This window comes from Mytilus californianus, unplaced genomic scaffold, assembly GCF_021869535.1.
Source record: "Mytilus californianus isolate M0D057914Y unplaced genomic scaffold, xbMytCali1.0.p SCAF_14, whole genome shotgun sequence".
NCBI lineage: Eukaryota > Metazoa > Mollusca > Bivalvia > Mytilida > Mytilidae > Mytilus > Mytilus californianus.
Window position 1 is genome coordinate 28,069,611 of NW_026262626.1, and position 23,977 is coordinate 28,093,587.

At 32.6% G+C, this 23,977-nt stretch overlaps 1 protein-coding gene across 3 annotated transcripts in view; it reads right to left on the reverse strand.

Moving 5' to 3' along the window:
- The window catches only part of LOC127724676 (uncharacterized), a 109,686-nt gene that overhangs the window by 63,782 nt on the left and 21,927 nt on the right, over window positions 1-23,977 (reverse strand). For all 3 annotated transcript variants that reach the window (XM_052231722.1, XM_052231723.1, XM_052231721.1), the window contains exons 4-7: window positions 19,044-19,137; window positions 13,230-13,332; window positions 12,229-12,303; window positions 6,344-6,410 (exon numbers count right to left, since the gene is read on the reverse strand). In XM_052231722.1, the coding sequence (XP_052087682.1) occupies window positions 6,344-6,410; window positions 12,229-12,303; window positions 13,230-13,332; window positions 19,044-19,137 (339 nt within the window). The remainder of the gene's footprint in view (window positions 1-6,343; window positions 6,411-12,228; window positions 12,304-13,229; window positions 13,333-19,043; window positions 19,138-23,977) is intronic.

Consider the following 23,977-nt stretch of genomic DNA (forward strand, 5'->3'; position numbering starts at 1 on the left):
AAAATTGCGGTTTTTATCCAACGCAATCATAGGTTTGAACGTTGTTTTCAATTTAGACTTGTGTATTTTTTTTCGTTTGGGCTTGTATTATATTTGCCTTCGGGTTTATATGATCCGTTCATCCTATTTTGACTCCTCAAAATTCAACAGTCTATCCTAAATTGAGGTAAATTGTATGGCCTACTAAATACCGTTTCGATTCCTAACATCACTGAAGAGACATTAATTGTCGAAATCCGGATATGGTGTACAAAAACCTTTGCACCTTTTGTTTGCGGTATACCATCTTTTCCGCAAGTTTATTGTTTTCTGTTTAGTATTAAATTTATAATTAAGATCCATTTATTACATCGATTATTCGTTTATTTGGCAATTGCCAATGGCAGCCAGCAGGGTTTAAGAACATTTGTTGTTCGACCTGTCAGTCAAATGCGTTTTGTTAAAATATACTTTTTCACTTTTTTGGTCTTTTGGAAAATGTTGTTTGTGCTGTATTTAGACCCCTCTAACAAGAAATTTGTTTTGCATGCAGACGTATAAAAAATGCGATTTTTATCCAACGCAATCATAGGTTTGAACGTTGTTTTCAATTTAGACTTGTTTATATTTTTTCGTTTAGGCTTGTATTATATTTGCCTCCGGGTTTATATGATCCGTTCATCATTTTTTGACTCCTCAAAACTCAAGAGTCTATGCTAAATTGAGGTAAATTGTATGGCTTTCCAAATACCGTTTCGATTCCTAACATAACTGAAGAGACATTAATTGTCGAAATCCGGATATGGTGTACAAAAACCTTTGCACCTTTTGTTTGCGGTATACCATTTTTTCCGCAAGTTTATTGTTTTCTGTTTAGTATTAAATTTATAATTAAGATCCATTTATTACATCGGTGATCCGTTTATTTGGCAATCGCCAATGGCAGTCAGCACGGTTTGAGAACATTTGTTGTTCGACCTGTTAGTCAAATGCGTTTTGTTAAAATATACTTTTTCACTTTTTTGGTCTTTTGGAAAATGTTTTTTGTGCTGTATTTAGACCCCTCTAACAAGAAATTTGTTTTGCATGCACACGTATAAAAAAATGCGGTTTTTATCCAACGCTATCATAGGTTTGAACGTTGTTTTCAATTTAGACTTGTATATATATATATATATATAGATATTGCGCTTTTTATCCAACACAATCATAGGTTTGCACGTTGTTTTCAATTTAGACTTGTTTATATATATATATATATAAATGTCTAAGAATATAACTTAAACACGCTAATTAATACATTAAAAAGTTCTATTAGATTTTAAATAGAAATACGTAATATTTCGCTAAACAAATTAACTTCATCAGGCGTGTGCATCTCTCAAGGTGAAATCGGATGCATGACAAAATAATATTTTTGTAGCTTGAACTACACAAAAAATGAGTAAAAGTTTAACAAAATTTAATGATGTTCTATAAGAAATATATGTTTGTAGCTTCAACTACATAAAGTTGGAGTAAAAGTTTAACATATTTATTGATGTTCGATAAATTGTATGAATTTCTATGAATTATTTTGTATGATTTCAAGATTATGGTTTTGATTTGTTTTTAAATCTTTTTTCGTCTCTCTCATTGAGTCCATCAGGTTCAAGAGTTCGTAACTGGTGCATCCAAAATCTCTCTCTCTTTTGTCTTCTTTGTGTATCCAAATTTTGGTTTTTCTCAATGATTTGAAATGTGACGTTTTCAAAATCATGTCCTGCTCTTAAAAGATGTCTTGTGATTGAGCAGTTTCTTTCTTTTGTATAAAATGACCGATGGTTATTTTATTTGGATGTTAAATGGTGTTTCTGTTTCACCAACATATTGCAACTTGCATGTTCCACACGTTAGAACATAAATACAATTTTGCGTTTTGCAATTTGATGTTAAAAATATGTTGTATTTTTTCTTTGTGACTGTGCTGACGAATTGGGTTTCGATGTTGGCGACTTTGCAGCACTTACAATTGCCCCTTCCGCATGGTTTATAACCTTCTATTGTCGATACCTCCTGTTTAGATACTTTGGATGTTACTAGAATATCTTTGAGGTTTTTGGGTCTGCGGTAAGCCATGACGGGAGGTGATGGAAACATCTCTTTTAAGGAAGGATCATTTTCAATAAGACGCCAGTGTTTGTGGACAATAGATGAAAGATTTGTCAGGTCAGGATGAAAGCTAACAACAAACGGGATTTTATTTGTCTGGGCCGTCTTTTCTTTGTATTCGAGTAGGTTTGTTCTTATAACCTCTTGATTTAATTTGCTGTCTGAGTTGTCCCAAACGGTGGTTTAATTTTGATTCCGATGAACAAATCCGTTTTAACCTGATAGCTTGGCTGTACGGAATGCTCCGGGAACAGTGTTTAGGGTGACAACTCTTCGGAGTGAGAAATTGGTGTTTATCAGGTTTTTTTGTGTGAAGGTCGGTTGTCATGACTCCGTTTTCTAAAGTTATGGTGGTGTCGAGAAACGCAATTTTCTCATTTGAAACTTCAGACGTGAACTTTATAGATTGATGAAAGTTATTACAGAAATCGAGAAATTCTTGCAGACGTTCTGCAGTTTCGTTCCATTTGATGTCGATGTCATCAATATAACGGAGCCAAAACAAGGGTTTGTATGGTACACTCGAAAGGATGCGTTCTTCGAGACTCCCCATGAAAATGTTGGCAAAAGAAGGTGCCATTTTGGTTCCCATACTGGTACCGTCAATCTGCAAGTAGTGCTGGTCGTTGAATACAAAATTGTTGTTTTCGAGCACTAGTCTCAGCAACTGAACCAGACAGTCTGTTGGGGAATGTTTATCCTGCGATTGTTCCATACTTGTTCACAAGCGACTACTCCTTCGTTTTTTGGAATATTGGTGTATAAAGAAGACACATCCATCGATACCAAAATTGTGTTGTTTGGTAAGGGATTTAATGAATCCATTTTCTCCAAATAATCTGTTGTATCTTGAATGTAGGATGACATTGTTCTAACATGTGGTCTAAGATGGTAATCAACGAATTCAGATATTTTTCTGTTGGATGGCCATTGGCAGATACTATCGGTCTTCCCGGAATCCCTTCTTTATGAAGTTTTGGGAGCAAGTAAAATCGACCGGCTGTGCAGGTTTCATCAGGGCGTAGATAGTCGTACGTGTCGTCATCTATGTGCTTTTTGCTATTCGCCCTGATGAAACCTGCACAGCCGGTCGATTTTACTTGCTCCCATCGGTCATTTTATACAAAAGAAAGAAACTGCCCAATCACAAGACATCTTTTAAGAGCAGGACATGATTTTGAAAACGTCACAATACAAATCATTGAGAAAAACCAAAATTGGGATACACAAGGAAGACAAAAGAGAGAGAGATTTTAGATGAACCAGTTACAAACTCTTGAACCTGATGGACTCAATAAGAGAGACGAAAAAAGATTTAAAAACAAATCAAAACCATTATCTTGAAATCATACAAATTAATTTTTAGTAATGCATACAATTTATAGAAATTCATACAATTTATCGAACATCAATAAATATGTTAAACTTTTACTCCAACTTTATTTAGTTGAAGCTACAAACATATTTCTTATAGAACATCAATAAATTTTGTTAAACTTTTACTCAAATTTTGTGTAGTTCAAGCTACAAAAATATTATTTTGTCATGCATCCGATTTCACCTTGAGCGATGCACACGCCTGATGAAGCTAATTTGTTTAGCGAAATATTGCATATTTCTATTTAAAATCTAATAGAACTTTTTAATGTATTAATTAGCGTGTTTAAGTTATATTCTTAGACATTTATATAATTTTGATTTAGTTACTGTATCAGTTTATTTTCACAAACTGATCCACGCCTAAATAGATTGGATGTTGATTGTTGCTATTTTTAGACATTTTATATATATATATATATATTCAGACGAATTATATATACCACTGGTGATCCGATGGATAAAATCTGTCGTAGAGTTGTCACTTGTTCAGACTTTCTTATAATATAATTATTTCCGCGACTGCATCCTACATTAATTTGTAAGATCCTCTACGATAGATAATTCAACTGATCTGTATATTCCATCTTGTTGCCTTATATATCATGTACTGTGTTACGACGCTAGATAAAATCTGACGAAGAAAGGTAACACCCGGATACCGGAAGCTTAATTTTTGTCGAGCCTAGTTGGTCGAGTGGTCTAGCGCGACGGGCATAGTGCAAAGCGATTTGGTGCTACAATATCTCATTAGCAAGAGTTCGAATCCCGGCCAGGGAAGAACAAAAATTTGCCTCAGTTTGTTTGGCAGTTATTCAGACGAATTATATATATATTTTGTTATCCTTTTTAGAACATGTTGAACTCAAATTCAGAAAATTGTTAGAATTTAAGAAATTTTGTATATATTTTTGGGTTAAAAAATTATCAGTAAGGTTTAATAAAAAACTTTCAAACTTTCAAATTAAAAGTAATAAGAATTATTAACACATTGATAACAGTCAATAACAAAATCGAATTGAAATTAAACACTACAAAAACAATAAGAAGAACTGTTTTCTTTCAAATAAAAATAAGGACAAATTTGGATTTACAAAAGAATTTTGCAAATCCCACATGGGACATAAACCAATTTCTGAAGTGAAACTCATTTTCAAATCGAATATTTGCTTGGTAGCAAATGGGGAGGGAATAAAAAAAATAATCAAAGATAAATCAGTTTGGTCGATCTCAACTATTCCGTGAATAATGTTTTTGTGTCACAAAATGAATAGAAAAAACACCTGAAATAATAATTCATAGTATCATATATTTGTAAGAATGACAATACTTTAAAAAAGAGATAATCTTATGTCATTTTCTGAGAGATTAAAATCTTCAACTGTGGACATAGTGCCTATAGTATCTAAAACACATATGCATGCACTTATAATATTTCAATAACATATAACTGTTCCTCTAATGCATTGGAGGAAGTAGCTAGAGAAGAGTTGATACGTACCATTTACGGACAAATAAAAATTGGAATGAAAAAATATTTGAATTTTAATCATAAGCGTCAACGCAAAGAGCACAAAAAAGACGCTGACAATCACACATTGACTATAGTGGAATCTTGCTAGAGTTCAAATGGACAAGTAGTTAATGATACCGACTTGAGAAATATCCAGTATTTTTTACCCATGTGTATACAACTGTGATGGAAATAGTCATGCTAGGAAGATGTTGTAGAATTGCTTTATAGGCATAATTGATGCAAATATATTGCACTATCTACTTCAACAATCTGTTTTGTTGGCGTCCTTGTATGAATTATTTGTACGTTTGTTGAGATTATCTTAAGTCTACTGTTTTGAATATCATTGATGTACATTTACACAATTTTAGCGGCTGGATCCCAATTATTTCACGTAAACCAGTTATGGGTGTTTGGGTTGTTCACACAATTTTGTCAATATTTCGGAACTATAAACAGTTGTCACAAAAGTGAGAGGTTTTGCAGATATAAAACCAAGTTTAACCTGCCATTTTTTTGGGGTTTTGGAAAATGCCTGTTCAAAGTCAGAATATGACAGTTTTTTTTCTAGTTAGTTCCGTTCCGTTGGTTGATACAGTCAAACAATTGGTTTTGTTAGGTTTTATTGACTTCTCCTTTTATTGATTTACCCTGCACTTGGGTGTTTTAGTTATTACTTTTTTACTCTCATATCAAAACTCTTTCTCTTCCAAAGTCAATGCGTAAGGAAAATACATTCTATCAAGATCATAACGATACAATTTAATGACACACAGGGACAAATGGTGATACACTGGGTGGGTCGGCTGCTGTCAAATATTAAAAGGACTAATAAATTTCCAAACACCACAAGAAAGGCACCCTAAAGCCACAAATGTCCCTATGTATCAGATGATCCTATCCTTTTTTCCTATCATTTTATTTTCCTTTAAAATCCGGGAAAAAAACCCAACTTTTAAATGGTTTTTGGATGATCTAAAATAAACAGGCAGTACTTCGACCATAACCAGAAAGAGAAACTCTATGTTGAACGAATGTTAAAATTCATTTTTCTTTTGTCGATTCGAAATTCAGCCTAATAATTTTGATTGTAAAACGAAGCTACATTCGTTTAACTAAACATATTTAATCTGACTCTGAGCATGTCAGTCTTTAATTGTGGATTGTTATGTCGCGTGCTCATGGATATGCAGCAAATGAGAGTTTGAACAATTGAAACCTCCTATAGTCAATCCTTCAATACTCCACGTTCTATCATTTGATTTTAGATGTGGTTAAAGACATATTTATACATCAAGTAAAGTGATGAAAACGATTTACCTTGTGGAATCTGTTCCTAGATACTTTAGAATATATTCACTTCCTTGTAGTAGATCAATATGTTTCTCTATAAATATAGTAAATATATACAAATTTTCATTACATTTTATTTGAATTTGTTGAACTTTTCATTGATTTATAGTCCTTTAAGTAGAAAGCACACACTTCGGTCATAGTTTCTATGTGTTAAGATGCTTTTTTTTAAATGATAATGACCGAAAGGTATAAAAACAAATTAATAATGAAAGTAAACACTCTTAAAATATTTACATCTTTACCAAAAAGTAAAATCACAAAAATACTGAACTCCGAGGAAAATTCAATCGGAAAGTCCCTAATCACATGGCAAAATCAAAGGACAAAACGCATCAAACGAATGGACAACAACTGTCATATTCCTGACTTGGTACAGGCATTTTCAAATGTAGAAAATGGTGGATTGAACCTGGTTTTATAGCGCTAAACCTCTCACTTGTACGACAGTCTTATCAAATTCCGTTATATTTACAACGATGCGTGAACAAAACAGACATTATAAATAAAATGGTCAAAATATGGGTACAGCAGTCATCACTGTGTTACAATATCAAAACAAACAATTATTTACAAAAAAGAACAAAAGCATCTATCAAATTAAAAACCACATTCATTGCTTCGCGTGTCTGACGTCAGAAAATGTAAACGTCACATAAGAAGAAATTTTGTCATTCAATGTTTATTCCAAACAATTTTATAATTTCACATGTGGAATGTTGGTATACAGGGTTAAAAAATCAAAAGTTATGTTAGAATTAATTTCAGAAATAGACCGAGATTTAAAATTGTCGAGAAGTTCTTTAGAATTTTTAAGAATCCACATATGGTTAATACCACTACGGGAGTAAAATAAATTTGTCGTTTGTCGTTCAAAGTATTTTCAAATTTATAATAGAACAATAACATAATGACATATAATAGAACAATAACATAATGACGGGATCTTTTAAAGTACAGAGTCACGTTATAAGAACCACAGAAACACAAAAAGTCGCATATACAAAACAGACCAGCAAAAATGAAAGATAATACAAACACATTGACGGGATGTATAAGTACCTAGCCACGTCAAATGGATATCACAGAAAACTAACCAAACAGTAAAAGTAATATTAATATTAGAACAAAGACAAACGAAAGAACAATATTACACGTTGTTAAGATGATAAACAACGTCAGTATGCAGAATCTATACTTCAAGACCATCATGTATTATTTGTGAAGTTGATACGGAATATTTATCAACAAATTCCTAACATTTAATACACTTAAAAATACTAATCAATAAAGGGAGAGAAAAAAGTAAATAATTCAATGAAATAAACAATATCATAGGATTTTAGTTGAAATACATGATTTGCAAGTACTACGCGAAAAAAAAATGAAGTTATCTGTACTCCGAAAGAAAACGACGAGGAATAAAATCACAAGAGGACAATCAGAAACCAGACAGCACCCTGGCAAAAAATTAACAACCCAGAAATAGCTGTCCATAAAACACTTCACCGAAAACTAACGATTGGGCATCACAAACCCCATAACATTCTGAGAGGAGGATGACATCAAGTGCTACGGATGGGTCAGAATTTCCTGATCTACTATATTCATCCGCATTTTACATAAACAACAAGTATTGTTAAAATTACTGACACTGACGAAATCTATTTGTTCAGCCGAAATATTTTTATTTTATATATATATATATAGAAGTCTATAAAAAGGACTAACCAGCAAATTCAATATGTACCGGATCGTCTAGAATAGGCGATACTGCGCAGACAAGGACAAAAATAAAAAAGTCTAAATATTTGCGCAACAGTACTAATATAGGATGGTAATATACGAAGGTGATGTTATAAAATCATGTTGACAAATATTTCAAGAGTCTATCCTAAATTGAGGTAAATCATATGGCCTTCCAAATACCGTTTCGATCCCTAACATCACTGAAGAGACATTTATTGTCGAAATCCGGATATGGTGTACAAATTTTTGCACCTCATGTTTGTGGTATACCATCTTTTCCACAAGTTTATTGTTTTCTGTTTGGTATTTAATTAATATTAAGATCCATTTTGTTAGATCTGGTGATCAATTTATTTGGCAATCGCCAATGGCAGTCAGCAGGGTTTAAGAACATCAGTTGTTCGACCTGTTAGTCAAATGCGTTTTGTTAAAATAGACTTTTTCACTTGTTTTTTGGTCTTTTGGAAATTGTTGTTTGTGCTGTATTTAGACCCCTCTACCAAGAAATTTGTTTTGCATGCACACGTATAAAAATTTCGGTTTTTATCCAACGCAATCATAGGTTTGAACGTTGTTTTCAATTTAGACTTTTTATTTTTTTTTCGTTTGGGCTTGTATTATATTTTCCTTCGGGTTTATATGATCCGGTCATCCTATTTCGACTCTTTAAAATTCAAGAGTCTATCCTAAATTGAGGTAAATCATATGGCCTTCCAAATACCGTTTCGATCCCTAACATCACTGAAGAGACATTTATTGTCGAAATCCGGATATGGCGTACAAATTTTTGCACCTCATGTTTGTGGTATACCATCTTTTCCAAAAGTTTATTGTTTTCTGTTTGGTATTTAATTAATATTAAGATCCATTTTGTTAGATCTGGTGATCAATTTATTTGGCAATCGCCAATGGCAGTCAGCAGGATTTAAGAACATCAGTTGTTCGACCTGTTAGTCAAATGCGTTTTGTTAAAAAAGACTTTTTCACTTGTTTTTTGGTCTTTTGGAAATTGTTATTTGTGCTGTATTTAGACCCCTCTACCAAGAAATTTGTTTTGCATGCACACGTATAAAAATTGCGGTTTTTATCCAACGCAATCATAGGTTTGAACGTTGTTTTCAATTTAGACTTTTTATATTTTTTCGTTTGGGCTTGTATTATATTTTCCTTCGGGCTTATATGATCCGTTCATCCTATTTCGACTCTTTAAAATTCAAGAGTCTATCCTAAATTGAGGTAAATCATATGGCCTTCCAAATACCGTTTCGATCCCTAACATCACTGAAGAGACATTTATTGTCGAAATCCGGATATGGTGTACAAATTTTTGCACCTCATGTTTGTGGTATACAATCTTTTCCACAAGTTTATTGTTTTCTGTTTGGTATTTAATTATTATTAAGATTCATTTTGTTAGATCTGGTGATCAATTTATTTGGCAATCGCCAATGGCAGTCAGCAGGGTTTAAGAACATCAGTTGTTCGACCTGTTAGTGAAATGCGTTTTGTTAAAATAGACTTTTTCACTTGTTTTTTTGGTCTTTTGGAAATTGTTGTTTGTGCTGTATTTAGACCCCTATACCAAGAAATTTGGTTTGCATGTACACGTATAAAAATTGCCGTTTTTATCCAACGCAATCATAGGTTTGAACGTTGTTTTCAATTTAGACTTTTTTTATATATATATATATATATACATCCACCGATACCAGGATATGTCTTTGTCCTTAATTTACTCGGGATCACAAAGATAAAGTTAAAGCCTCGGTGAATAATGTTCAGAAACTTTACTGCGGTTGATCCCATATCAAATATTCTGCGCCCGAATAAGTTCTTTAACAATTCCAATATTTCACGAAGCTCTTGGCAACCCATCCTGAATCTGATCGTTGCATCCGGTTTGTCGAATATCTACTTTTTGCTTTTAGAGTTCCCGTAGTGATTTTTCATTATGGCCTGAAATGTTGAATGAATTCCTTTTGTTTTGATTTTGCTTTACAGTATGATCGCAAGCTAACGTTTTCCTAGTGTCCTTGAGTTCTTTGTATTCATGTGACAGACACAGATGTGTTCGTTTAATCTTCTTCCATACAAAATATGATACGGCGTAAACGGATCCTATGCATCCGTTAAGATGTAAGTCATCAGTTGGTCATTCAGGGTGCACTCGATTTCTGTTTTACAACAGCGCTGGGAATGTGTAAGGCAATATGGACACGCCCTAATGTTTTCCTAGACGATATTTCATTTATGTGAGTTTAATAAGTCACTCTTACCACTTAGGCTGACATTGTTTATATTCAACATAGTTAGACGCAGTGCTCCGTGAATAGTCTCTGATTTGAATATTTGTAAAATCTGATATAGCACTTTCATATGTAGAAGCATGAACATAAATTAATAGTTTTGCCAAAGTTACACGACTGATATTCTAATATGAGCGAATGTGCTCTTAAATCGCTCATGTGATCACCTCTGAACATTTAACAGGTCTTCGTAGATATGATCGAGCCATTGGAACAGGATCAGAAAGGGGAACGATTTTTACGATATCAGACTTTGCCGACAATGGACCCAGTCTTAAAAGAGAGGCGAAAGATATCAAAGGGACATTCAAACTCATAAGTCGAAAATAAACTGACAACACCATGGCTAAAAAGAAAAAGACCAACAGACAAACAATAGTTCACAAAACACAACATAGAAAACTAAAGACTGAGCAACACGAACCCCACCAAAAACTGGGGGTGATCGCAGGTGCTCTGGAAGGGTACACAGATCCTGCTCCACATGTGGCACCCGTCGTGTTGCTCATGTTAGTACAAACCCGGTAATAAGTCTAATTCGGTAGGTCACATTCGGGAAAAGGGAACGGGATTGTATGTAGTTACGACATTAGGAACATATCCGCTATCATCTGTGAAACGGATATTTCGTAACGGTCAACCAACTCGTGACGAAGGGATGATTTCAACTTCACCACTTGGAACTGTTGGTTTAATAGCTTCCTTGTGAGCAGCAACCCTCTTACAAGGAAATCATGATAGGAAATACAAGACCTGGAGTATCGTATCGAATGGGAGATGTATACTCCGTATGCAGGCGCTGCTGGATTGTTGCTACACAAAAATGGAAATATAACAATTGGGAAGCTGAAATCATCTCTTTTGTCATAAAGTTTTGTTTTCAACCGACCCCCATTGTCAATCTATAGATGTAAGTCATGATATAATGCAGACTTAACTGTATCTGTTGTATCCTTAATCTCAAGTTCGATGGGATAGATGAGTTCAACATAGTCACCAAATTTTGAATTATTTAGTGAGAGAACATCATCTATGTAGCGGAAAGTAAAGTTAAAGGATACTGCTAACTTCTTTTCTTTCTTCCTAAGAAGTTCCTGTATGAAGTGAGCCTCGTATGAATACAGGAACAAGTCGGCAAGAAGAGTGGCACAGTTGGTTCCCATGGGAATGCCGACTGATTACTTCAACCATACTTGCACCGTCCAGTTGATTCGAAAAAATCAGTACAGTTAGCTTAAAGTGACCGTGATTCTTGCAATAGACCATTCGTATGTTTGCCAAAATCCTATTTTTCAATTATACTTTGTATTTAAATGTCAATTTGCTTAATTGAATGATTGGTCAATTCAGTAAGACGTCTCGATCTTTAAAATCAACCTTTTCTTTAATATCCTCTTTAATTTGTTTGGTTTTTTTTCTTCTTTTTTTTCCCAACTTTTTCTAGTTCATTTATATCATACAAGTTTCGTTTACTTTTGCGTGAGAAGGAAGCTCACACAGATGTGCATTAATTTGAAAAGAATAATTGAAATGGCCCTTACGTACAACAGTCGATTTCTGGAGGAAAACACATACATTATGAAAACACACGAAAGCTTAGACAAACATATCAAGATATTTGGTGATGCATTCTAGTTTAACCAATATTTCATGTATTCGGTGGCAAATGATTAGAAAAAAGAAACATTTCGATAAATGCATATGCTATATATGTAAACTTTGCATGAAGATTTCCTACCAAAATAGGGGGTTTCTTTTAAAATGTGTTATGCTCTCCATCTAATATCAATAAATTACCTCTAAAATGTTTCTCATATAGTGCCACTTCATCTTCGTCTGGATTTGAAATCTCAATTTTAAAGTTACAATACTCTGTAAAAAAACACCGGTACAAATATTTGAAATGTATACAGTTTTGTTAATGCCTCCATACATTTTTTTGCAAACGTGTCTTAAGTTTTCATAGAGTTGCTGCTTTTAGTTGAAATAAAAATAATGAACATTTTTTAAACTTTTGACACTAATGCTGAACCTTAAAAGCTCATCATCAAGAAAAACTATTATACAGGGGTAAATATCCCTAATGCGCTTCCAATTGAAGAACACAAAAAAAGTACGTCAGCAACAAAAATATCATGCTTTAGCAAATGACTGAACTTCACCATTTGTGCTGATTTAATGAGTAGAGGATCATAGAATTATGGTGTAAAAACTGTGCAGTTATTAAATGTATATAAAGAACCAAATTTTTAAAGAACTTATTTGTGAACAAAAGGATTTTTTACTCGAAAAAAGCCGTATCACAAAGGGCTTTTTGGGGTATTCTAATTAACGGAAAAACGAATCTCACTTCGTACCCCGAAAAGTTAACCATATATGTAAAAAATGTCTCAGCTTTGAAATGAACTATCATACATATCCATGTTTACGATATAAACAGAGGAATTAAGGAAAAACGCACCGATACCGCCTACCTGAAATGAATTGCGCAGGTGAAGATTTCATATACAAAATATTTATATAGTGTTCTGTCTAACAAAAAAGGGGAAGGGAATAAAGGACAAAATCAAACATACGTTTATGAAAGACTTCAATATTACAATCAATGTCAAAACGTACGCCTATGCTTAAATGCAGAAGCATTTGTCATCTATATATCATGATACAAATCTTATATATATAGGTAGTTCTAGTAGTATATATGTATGTATTTGTATGCAATTCTTTGATATGATACAAATGCGTCTGTCACTAAACTAATACGTATCGTAATCATGGTAATAATGATAAATTCAAACCACATTCAAAAAATCCCTGATGAGAATCATCTTCGTTGTGGCTGTCATTTTCTTCTTCGGCTGAATTGACCTGCGACGAATGTTCATGCGTGTTGCAATCAGTCTGTTAAATAAATGAGTAAATTACGGAAAATGACAAACGCAAATCTCTGCAATTTTTAAAATATTTCTGTCTCATTAAACAGCATTTACTACATTGTCACATAAAAAGAAACACAGCTTATAGTAATGTTTCTATGAATTTAAAACTTCAAAGCAAATATAAAGCTACTTTGATGAATTTAAATCAACTTTGGTTCATTTATTTTATTAAGAGGATACTACGAGAACGCTAAAAAGTAATTGGTCGAAGATCGAGAGACAACATAATAGCCAAAGTAGATAGAGATCATCAAGCAGTTTTTAACCACACACATCCATCATATTGTTCGACAAGTAAAATATTGGTGATTAGGCACAAATTGATATTGGTAAAAAAACGAAGAAAGGGGGACATAGGATTGAGACTTGACAAATGGAACACATCTATGGTTATATGTTTGCGATAAGAAAACTCACCAAAGATACCAGACTTGTAATTCTGTACGCAAGACGCGCGCATCGTCTATTAAAGACTCAAAAGTGCCACTCGCGTTATAACACTTGGATGGCCAAATCAAATACGAAGTTGTAGAACTTTAAACACCGAAAATTCTGAAAGTTGTGCCAAAAAACAGATAGGGTACTCCAAACGTAGGATAGAAACATCTTAGCGTTTGAAATAATTCAAAATTATATAAGCAGAAAATCACCCTACCAATAAAAAGTGCTGACTACTGGGCTGATGGTACCCTTGGAGACGAAACGTTTACCAGCAGTGGGATCGACCCAGTGTTGTACAATCTTAAAACTGATACGCTGGAAGCTTGTTTCGTCTACATCGTCCAATCTAAAATTTGTGCCAAATACGGCTGAGACGGTCGATTTCTGAAGGTTGGAAAACCTTAGTGTTTCGAATAATTCAAAATATGACCAGGTCAATAATATTTCATGTCAAATATTGACTACTGAGCTGTTGTTACCCTCGGGGACGAAACGTGTACCAGGTCATCGACGATACCAGACTTATAATTTGTTATGCCAGACATGCAGTTCGCTTTCATAAGTATAAGTTGAGATCGAATAAAAAAGTCACACAATTGTGTCAGATACGGCTAACTTTAAATAAATCTAATAAAGACAGCAATAATTGTCTTTTTCTAGATTCGGATATTTCAGTTTCACCCTGGAAACTATACACAAGATATTGCGACAAAGGAGATGATTTTTTCCCTGTTGTTAATTTTTCCTTTTTGAACGGTGTAGTTCCTTTGGCTTCTTCTTACGGTGTGTACATTTCACAACTTGTACGCTATGCCCGTGTCTGTAGTCGCGATTTATATTTCAATGAACGTAATTTATGTATTACTGGTAAATCATTACGTCAGTGATTTCGTTATCACAAATTAATATCAAAGTTTACTAAATTTTTCCACAGACACAAAATTTGTTCAAATAGTTTGGCTGTATCTGTAGATTTGTTATCAAAACGGGATATCACATCCTAAATTTTACAGTGATATTTTTTATAAAGCCCGTAGATTAAGATATAATCAATGTGAACCCATTGCTGCTTTAAATAAACTTATTCTTAAAGGTTATTAATTTAACACCGTAGTGCAATCTTTAAATACTGTTTTTATATCGGTACTTACATTGATTGTGCTATTGATAAATTAAAACATACCTAAATATACATGGCTATATATGTACAGTTATGAGTACTCATGAACCTACATCCTGTCGATACTGTTTATTAATTTTGGGGCATTGAACAAGGTCATGCGTTATATTCAGACTGTTTATGACGTCCTTACACTAAATCCGTTGCATGTTTATTGATGGATATTTTAGTCTTGGGAAAACATGATGTATTTATTAGTTGTGATTAATTTTGAACTAGCTTTCAGTAACTGCAAGTATTCTTATATCGGCGCTTTGTGTCTTTTGATTTATGTTAGTTGGTTCATTTGTGCGTCATACCGATTAATTGAATTAAACCATTTTTCAACTGATTTTCAAAGTTTGTTCTTATAGTGTGCTATAATACCACTGTTCCAGGGTAGGGGAGGTTAAGCGCTCATAAACATGTTGAACCCCACCACATTTATGTGCATGTCTCAAGTCAGTTTGTAATTCAGCGGTTGTTGTTGGTTTATGTTTGTCATATATGTTTTTTTCGTAAATTGAAATGTATAAAGTAGGCCAATAGTGTTCTCGTTTGATTTGTTTGACATTTTTCATGTCTGGCCTTTTATAGCTTACTATATGGTATGTTTTTTGTTTTGTATTGTTTAAGGTCGTAAGATGACCCACAATTGCTTTTATCTTCGTCATTGGCATTCATACCACATCACATATATTTATAAGGCTGTCTATGACTGAGGGTTGAAGACGTGATGTTTCAAATATTTGTCCCTGTCCCATAATAAATATAATAACGATAATATGCTGTTCATTTTTTTTTTTTATCCTGGAATTTTTACATGGTTTCTTATTTTATTAAATTGTCTTGTTAAGCCATTTCAAGAGCAGACGGTTTCCAAAAGAATAATAGTGTATCTGTTTTTACTACTAGATAGATACATTTTGTATATCTGTAAGCCTCTAATATATGACCGACCCCAAATCTATGTCCTGTCCTCAAATCTGTGTCCGTTATTATATTGCGTCATAGACGTCCCAAATATATGTCCTTTATTTCATCAAATCTGTGTCCTTTTTAGAAAGGTATGAACTGTCCTATTGGTTGACGTAATTATTATCAAAACATCTTCGAGGAAATTTATTTGTTGTCAAGGACATCTGTACTACTTTACAAATGCAACAGTAAAGTAGACGAGAAATGATGAGATTTGCTTAAAAACACGGTATTAAAAAGCAATTATTAAAAAAAAAGGAACAGCTTCACATTTAGTCTATATAAAGACAACAGTAGTATACCGCTGTTCGAAACTCATGAATCGATAGAGATAAAAACAAATCCGGGTTACAAACTAAAACTGAGGGAAAGGCATCAAATATAAGAGGAGAACAACGACACAACAAAAACACAACATTGAAAATGTAACACACACAGAAACGAACTATAATATAACAATGGCCATTTCCCTGACTTGGTACAGGACATTTTAAGAAAAAAATGGTGGGTTGAACCTGGTTTTGTGGCATGCCAAACCTCCCGCTTTAATGGCAACGTCAAACACAACACCAAAACGACAACATCACATGACAGGACCACAATACAAATAAATGGGAGAACATATAGGACAAAGAAACACACGAATAATAGCTAACAAAAGGTACTAGACTTACAAAACTTCCAAAAAGTTGCGCCTAACACGGCCAGGGTTTTCTGCCTTGGACAAGAACATCCTTATTATTTAGAATAATTTATAATTTTGCAAACAGTAAATTTTATAAAATGACTATATAATAGATATACATGATAAAACCGAAGTGGGGACTAACTACAGAATAAAAACGGATACATTACATAAAAAACTTAATCCAACATATAAAAATACACAGCTGAGTTAGCCAAAGCATCAACGCACAAAGTGACGTCACATTTGAAATTCTAAAAAAACACACAAAGTGACGTCACATTTGAATTTGTAAAAATATTTCAAAAAAATAAGATAGGATTAGGATTGATTCAAGATTAGATTTGTAATACTGACATTACATATTAAAAACGGATTAAACTTACAGACACCGTTAAAAAAATTGCGAAAATTCTGTTGCTCAGGAAGTGTAATAAAGTCCTGTTTTTGGAAACACCTACATTAATTTGGAAATTGTCTGCATAGGGAGAAAGTGCGTAAAATGCTTGTTGGGAGAAATATCTTTATAATCTCCTTGCAGTTAATGTTGACATGTATCCGACATTGCAAGATACTCGTTAGTAAACCTCATATGTTAATAGAAGTCTATAAAAAGGATCGGACCAGTAGGCAAATTTAAAATGTACTTGATCGTTTAGAATAGACGATACTGCGTAGATGAGGAAAAAACTATAAAAGTCTAAAGATTTGCGCAACGGTACTTATATAAGATGGTAATATACTAATATCACGTTATACAATCGTGTTGACAAATATTTCGGCTTAAAAATAGCCCTCGTCAGTGTCAATAATATTTACAATACCTTATTGTAAAAATTATTATACAAGCCCTTATAGCTTGCTGTTCGATGTGAGCCAAGGTTCCGTATTGGAGGCCTTACTTTGACAAATAATAGTTTACTTTTACAAATTGTGACCTGGATGGAGAGTTGTCTCATACCACATCTTCTTATATCTATATATATTTATATATATACAAGTATAAATTGAAAACAACGTTCAAACCTATGAATGCGTTGGATAAAAACCGCAATTTTATACGTGAGCGCAAAACAAATTTCTTGTTAGAGGGGTCTAAATACAGCACAAACAACATTTTCCAAAAGACCAAAAAAGTGAAAAAGTTTATTTTAACAAAACGCATTTGACTAGCAGGTCTAACAACGGATGTTCTTCGAACAAAATGGATCTTAATTATTAATTTAATACCAAACAGAAAACAATAAACTTGCGGAAAAGATGGTATACCGCAAACATGAGGTGCAAAAATGTGTACACCGTATCCGGATTTCGACAATTAATGTCTCTTCAGAGATGTTACATATGTATATGTAGCACAAGTATTATATGTATACATACATATACAAGTAGCACAAGGATTGAGGACACATTTGGACAGATAATTAAATTGTTGGTAATTCAGTTAGAGAACATATATTTAAGGCCGAAATTTTTACACGGACATATATTTACGAACGACGTAACGATTGGACACAGATTTGAGAAAAGGACATAGATTTAGGAAAAGGACACAGATTTCAGTAAAGGACACATATTTGAGAAAGGGACAAGGATTTGCAAATGACATAACGATTGGACAGATATTTGAGGCCGTACAAGAATTTGAGGCTTGCATATAAAAAGCATACTTGATTTTCTCCTACGCATTAAATCCGTAATACTGTCTTACTTCAGGTTACTTATAAACCGGACATTGCTTTTCAAGTTGACTTTTTGAATCTCCCTTGGAGTTCGGTATTTTTGTTGTTTTTCTTTTTACATGACGACGATGACAAAATACATTATCTCGACTCAAAAAGTTAACTTTATTTAAACTTGAGTCTGCAAGAAAATCGATTAAGTTATAAATCTCGAACTCCAAGGAAAATTTGAAACGGAAAGTCCTTTATTAAATGGCAAAATCAAAACCTCGAACACATTAAACAAATGGAAAACAACTGTCATATTCCTGACTTAGTACATGCATTTCCTTGTGTAGGAATTGTGGATTAAACCTTGTTTTATAGCTCGCTAAACCTCTAACTTGTATGACAGTCGCATAGAAATACATTATATTGACAACAAAGTGTGAGTAAAACAAACAGACAAAATAGGTAAAATGTAAAAAATTGGACTACATGACCTTTGATGCTCACTGACACAACTTTGTAACCCAATGAATATATTATGTACGTTCATAAAGAAGAATAACACAATACAACAGACTTCACAGAGATTTCCACTTAACCATAGCAGTTGTAAAACAAATAAAAATTGGTCTAAATTCAATATTGAAAATGTTTACATTCTTTAGACTTAAAATATCATTTAAAAAAAAAAAAAAAAAAAAGGAAAAGAAACATTTCAGCAGGCCTTTTGGTGGACTTACCTGCAAAGTCTGTCCGGCATACAAAATTGTCGGGTCTGGACTTTCATGGCGAAATCTGCATTTGTCTCCAAAAAGACAGCTATTTGGCTCTCCGCTGATGATATAAATAAGATTTCAATTACAACTAAAAATGGATGATATTTTATTATATTTTGATGATTACTATTGATATATTATCAATAGTTCTGGGTTTGGTTAACGTTTTCTATATGTAACATTTTTATAAGTCATTTTAATGTACATGACCTTGAAAGATCACTGCGTAAATCAACTTAATTTTTCCCTCGCTATGCTCATCCGAATTTAAAGTATATCATTACTACTTTTTTAGTATAAATAAGACAAAACTTTAATAAATATTTGGTTGCTCGCAGTAACTTGTATATTTATTTCTGGCAAACGATATTTGATAACATAATAATCTAAAACATGTTTAATTACAATATAAAATTTGACATTTTCATACAACAAATTGTCCAACACATCACAATATGAAAATAAAAATAAACTTTATATATATATATATATATATAGTTTATGATAAGATCTATTTTGTTACATCTTGTGATCCGTTTATTTGGCAATCGCCAATGGCAGTCAGCAGGGTTTAAGAACATCAGTTGTTCGACATGTTAGTCAAATGCGTTTTGTTAAAATATACTTTTTCACTCATTGTGCTGTATTTAGACCCCTCTACCAAGAAATTTGTTTCGCATGCACACGTATAAAAATTGCGGTTTTTATCAAACGCAATCATAGGTTTGAACGTTGATTTCAATTTATACTTGTATATATATATAGATATATATATATATAGATATAAGAAGTTGTGGTATGAGACAACTCTCGATCCAGGTCACAATTTGTAAAAGCAAACTATTATTTGTCACAAAGTAAGGCCTTCAATACGGAACCTTGGCTCACATCGAACAACAAGCTATAAGGGCCCCAAAAATTACTAGTGTAAAACCATTCAAATATCCATATGATCTATATTCATAAATATGGCAATAAACGGCAAACTGTACGTTGTATATGTTGTGTACAAGTTATCATTTTGTACAAATTATAATTTGTCCAAAAAAATAGTACAAATTATAATTTGTATTTTGACTTTGTACAAAAATTGCTTGTACAAATTACTATTTGTACTAAAAATGCTTGTACAAATTACAATTTGTACAAACTTTTACTAAAATTCACTTATAACTTGTACAATGATTTATGGTATGGATATTGTTATAAAAAATTAAGCATTGATACACACTATAGAATTTTATTCAATGACCACACAATAAACCTTATTTACAAAATATAAAAATAGTTCTGTATCATTTGTGAGTGAGTTATGGCATCGGGAATTGCACAACATCTTTTGCTTTTTACATTTGGATTTAGAAGTGCTGCTCCCCCCCCCCCCCCCCCCTTGCATTTACATGATAGAAAATCTGGCCACCAGTTTTTGGAAGATTTTTAATTGCTTCACGTGGCGAAAGATGTAGCTTAGAAACCGTTGCTACGAATACAGATGTGTCTTTAATAGCTTCAATTTGATTTCTCGATAAATATCATGTTAAAATTCCTACAGCTGTTCCAAAGCGGTACCCAAATTCTCCAGATTCAATAATTACGCATAAGATATATCGAGGATATGTTGGGGCACGATTATACTGAGGAGTTGGTATAATGACATTATTCCCCACAGCAAGTTCTGATAATTTCTGTTTCGTTTTCATGGTAATTTATTCGGCTTGGATCTGTTGGCCAGACAGCGCACGGTTCCTGGCACGTATGATTGGTTTGTCAACGTCAGTGTCATCCTAATTGTCGCTGGAGCTAATTTCTATTAGACTATCAGAATTGTCAATGAGGCCAATTTTTATTATTCTATCAGAATTGAAAATTGGTCCAATTTCTATTGTACTATCAGAAGTAAATGGCATGAATGTATCAATTACATTTCTTGTCTCCATCTTGGTATATTTGTATTTTGTAAATAAGGTTTATTATGTGGTCATAGAATAAAAATTCTATAGTGTATATCAATGCTTTTTATAACAAAATCCCTGCTATAAATTATTGTACAAGTTATAAGTGAATTTTAGTCGAATTTTGTACAAATTGTAATTTGTACCGGCACTTTTTGTACAAATTACAATTTGTACAAAGTCAAAATAAAAATTATAATTATATAAATTATGATTGTTTAAGATATATATAATATTTACAAAATACTTTCAGTGACAACTCTTCATCAATTTAAAGATTCAAATTTTTATCAAAACAGGTAAAACTGTGGAAGTTTTAACTACATGTACATTTATGACAGAAAAATAGACACAATTATAAGATTTCATTCTAAATCCATAACTATAAAACATCTTCTGAAAGTGTTTTGGATAATGACACTATTCCTGTTTTATATCAAAACTGATTGTTCTTTTTAGAAACCAATTATTTATTACTTCTATGTAAACCAGATATTTATCAACTCATATATTCGTGCCTTACGCCATTCAAATATAAGAATACTATGTCTAAGTTCGACGAGATGTAGATACATCTAAACCTCGGGTCACAAAATAAGCCCCTTTAAGAGCAAACTTATTCTTGCATTGTTATCATGCATCACTGTTTATGCTCAAATTAACTCAGTAATGATACGTCAAAATTCCAATATGACTGTTATGAGGGTTTTTTTTTTTTTGCTTACTGTTTGCTATTTAATTCATGTTTGTAATGTAGTAAAAAAAAATATTGCCTTGAATTTGACAGTTATATGAAATTAATCCTACATTTTATTGCAGTAAAAAATTGCTGGGTCATAAACATATACATGATATATCTTGGGTGTTTCACAGCACCGTTTTTTTTATTTGGTGTTTCTATAAAATATTTTTGAAACTTGAGGTAACATGGTTATTACAGCTTGTAATCAAGAAAAAAGGGGTGTAAAGTTTGATTGGTTAACTTCCAGTGATGGTTATTATCTTATATGCAATGAAATGTTATGTGAAATTTTGTCTGTATTACTAGACAGGATAAAACTTTACTCATGCCAAGTATTTCTTTATTTGAAACAAAGATAAATTCTGCACAATTTTTTTGAAAAGTGCCAATTTAACAAAGACTAATTGAGGAAAACAATGGTGGTATAACGCCTATTTAGGGGAGCTGCACGTGAACATTTGACCTTGTTTGTACTCTCATTTGTTAAAATGTTATGTTACTTCAGTGAAATACTACAAAAAAGAAATATTCTGAGTGGATTGAGTCTCAAAAACACATTTTTATAGAAAATGGCCTTGAAATAGGGCTCTACCATGAGTTTTAATAGGCAGAGCAGGCCATATTCAGTGTTTTGGGGAGTTTTTTTTACTTTTTCTCCTTATTTCCTTTAGTTTGCTATAAAAGGAACCTTTCCTATGTAATACTTAAAGAAATAAACAGTTGTAGGTAAATGAAATTTTTTTTGAAGCAGTAACAACAAATTATTCACTCAAGGGGAAGCATTTTATGTATCTCTCTATAACGCGCCGTAAACTTTACGTAAGGAAACCTCCATGGAGTAATTTATCTTTTATATGTATTGTTCATTCAGCTTGAACACTTCAATTATTCATTTATTATCACATTCTTTGCATAAATGTGTGATAGTTCCCCAAAAGTTTAATTTATGGGCCTAAAAAGTGCCAATTTAACAAAGACTAATTGAGGAAAACAATGGTGGTATAACGCCTATTTAGGGGAGCTGCACGTGAACATTTGACCTTGTTTGTACTCTCATTTGTTAAAATGTTATGTTACTTCAGTGAAATACTACAAAAAAGAAATATTCTGAGTGGATTGAGTCTCAAAAACACATTTTTATAGAAAATGGCCTTGAAATAGGCAGAGCAGGCCATATTCAGTGTTTTGGGGAGTTTTTTTTACTTTTTCTCCTTATTTCCTTTAGTTTGCTATAAAAGGAACTTTTCCTATGTAATACTTAAAGAAATAAACAGTTGTAGGTAAATGAAATTTTTTTTGAAGCAGTAACAACAAATTATTCACTCAAGGGGAAGCATTTTATGTATCTCTCTGTAACGCGCCGTAAACTTTACGTAAGGAAACCTCCATGGAGTAATTTATCTTTTATATGTATTGTTCATTCAGCTTGAACACTTCAATTATTCATTTATTATCACATTCTTTGCATAAATGTGTGATAGTTCCCCAAAAGTTTAATTTATGGGCCTAAAAAGATGAAATTTTGAGGAAATGAGAGGTATAAATGAACCAAAAGGGACCTTTTAATGAAGAAAAAGAGGTCCATTAGTGGTATTTATTGTCTGAGGTCAACGTTTATTTCATATTCAACTGTTTGTATGAAGATTTGACGAATATTTGATCATTTATTGGTTCACACTATATTCTAACATGATGCAGCATGATTTGGACATTTCAAAGAAATTTTGCTCAAATCGCTGTAGATATCGTCTTACACAATACTAGATTTCTCTCAAACTATTGAACTGATTATGACAAAACTTGCTACTATTGCTTGAAATAACCATTATTACAAAGGAAAAAAAACACATTAACTTTATTTCACAAAAAAGTCTTCTTCAGGGGAGCTGTACATGCACCTTTGACTTTGTATTTACTCTCATGTGTTATAATTTTATGCTATTTCAGTGGAATATCATAAAAATGAAATATTCTGAGTGGATTGAGTCTCAAAAACACATTGTTAGAGACAATTGCCTTGAAATAGGGCTCTACCATGAATATTAATAGGCAGAGCAAGCCATATTTAGTGTTTTGGGGAGTTTTTTCTTATTTCTTCTACTTATTTCCTATATTTTGCTATAAAAGAAAACTTTTCCTATGTAATACTTTAAGAAATATATACAGTTATAAGTAAATTAAATTATGTTTGAAGCAGTAACAAC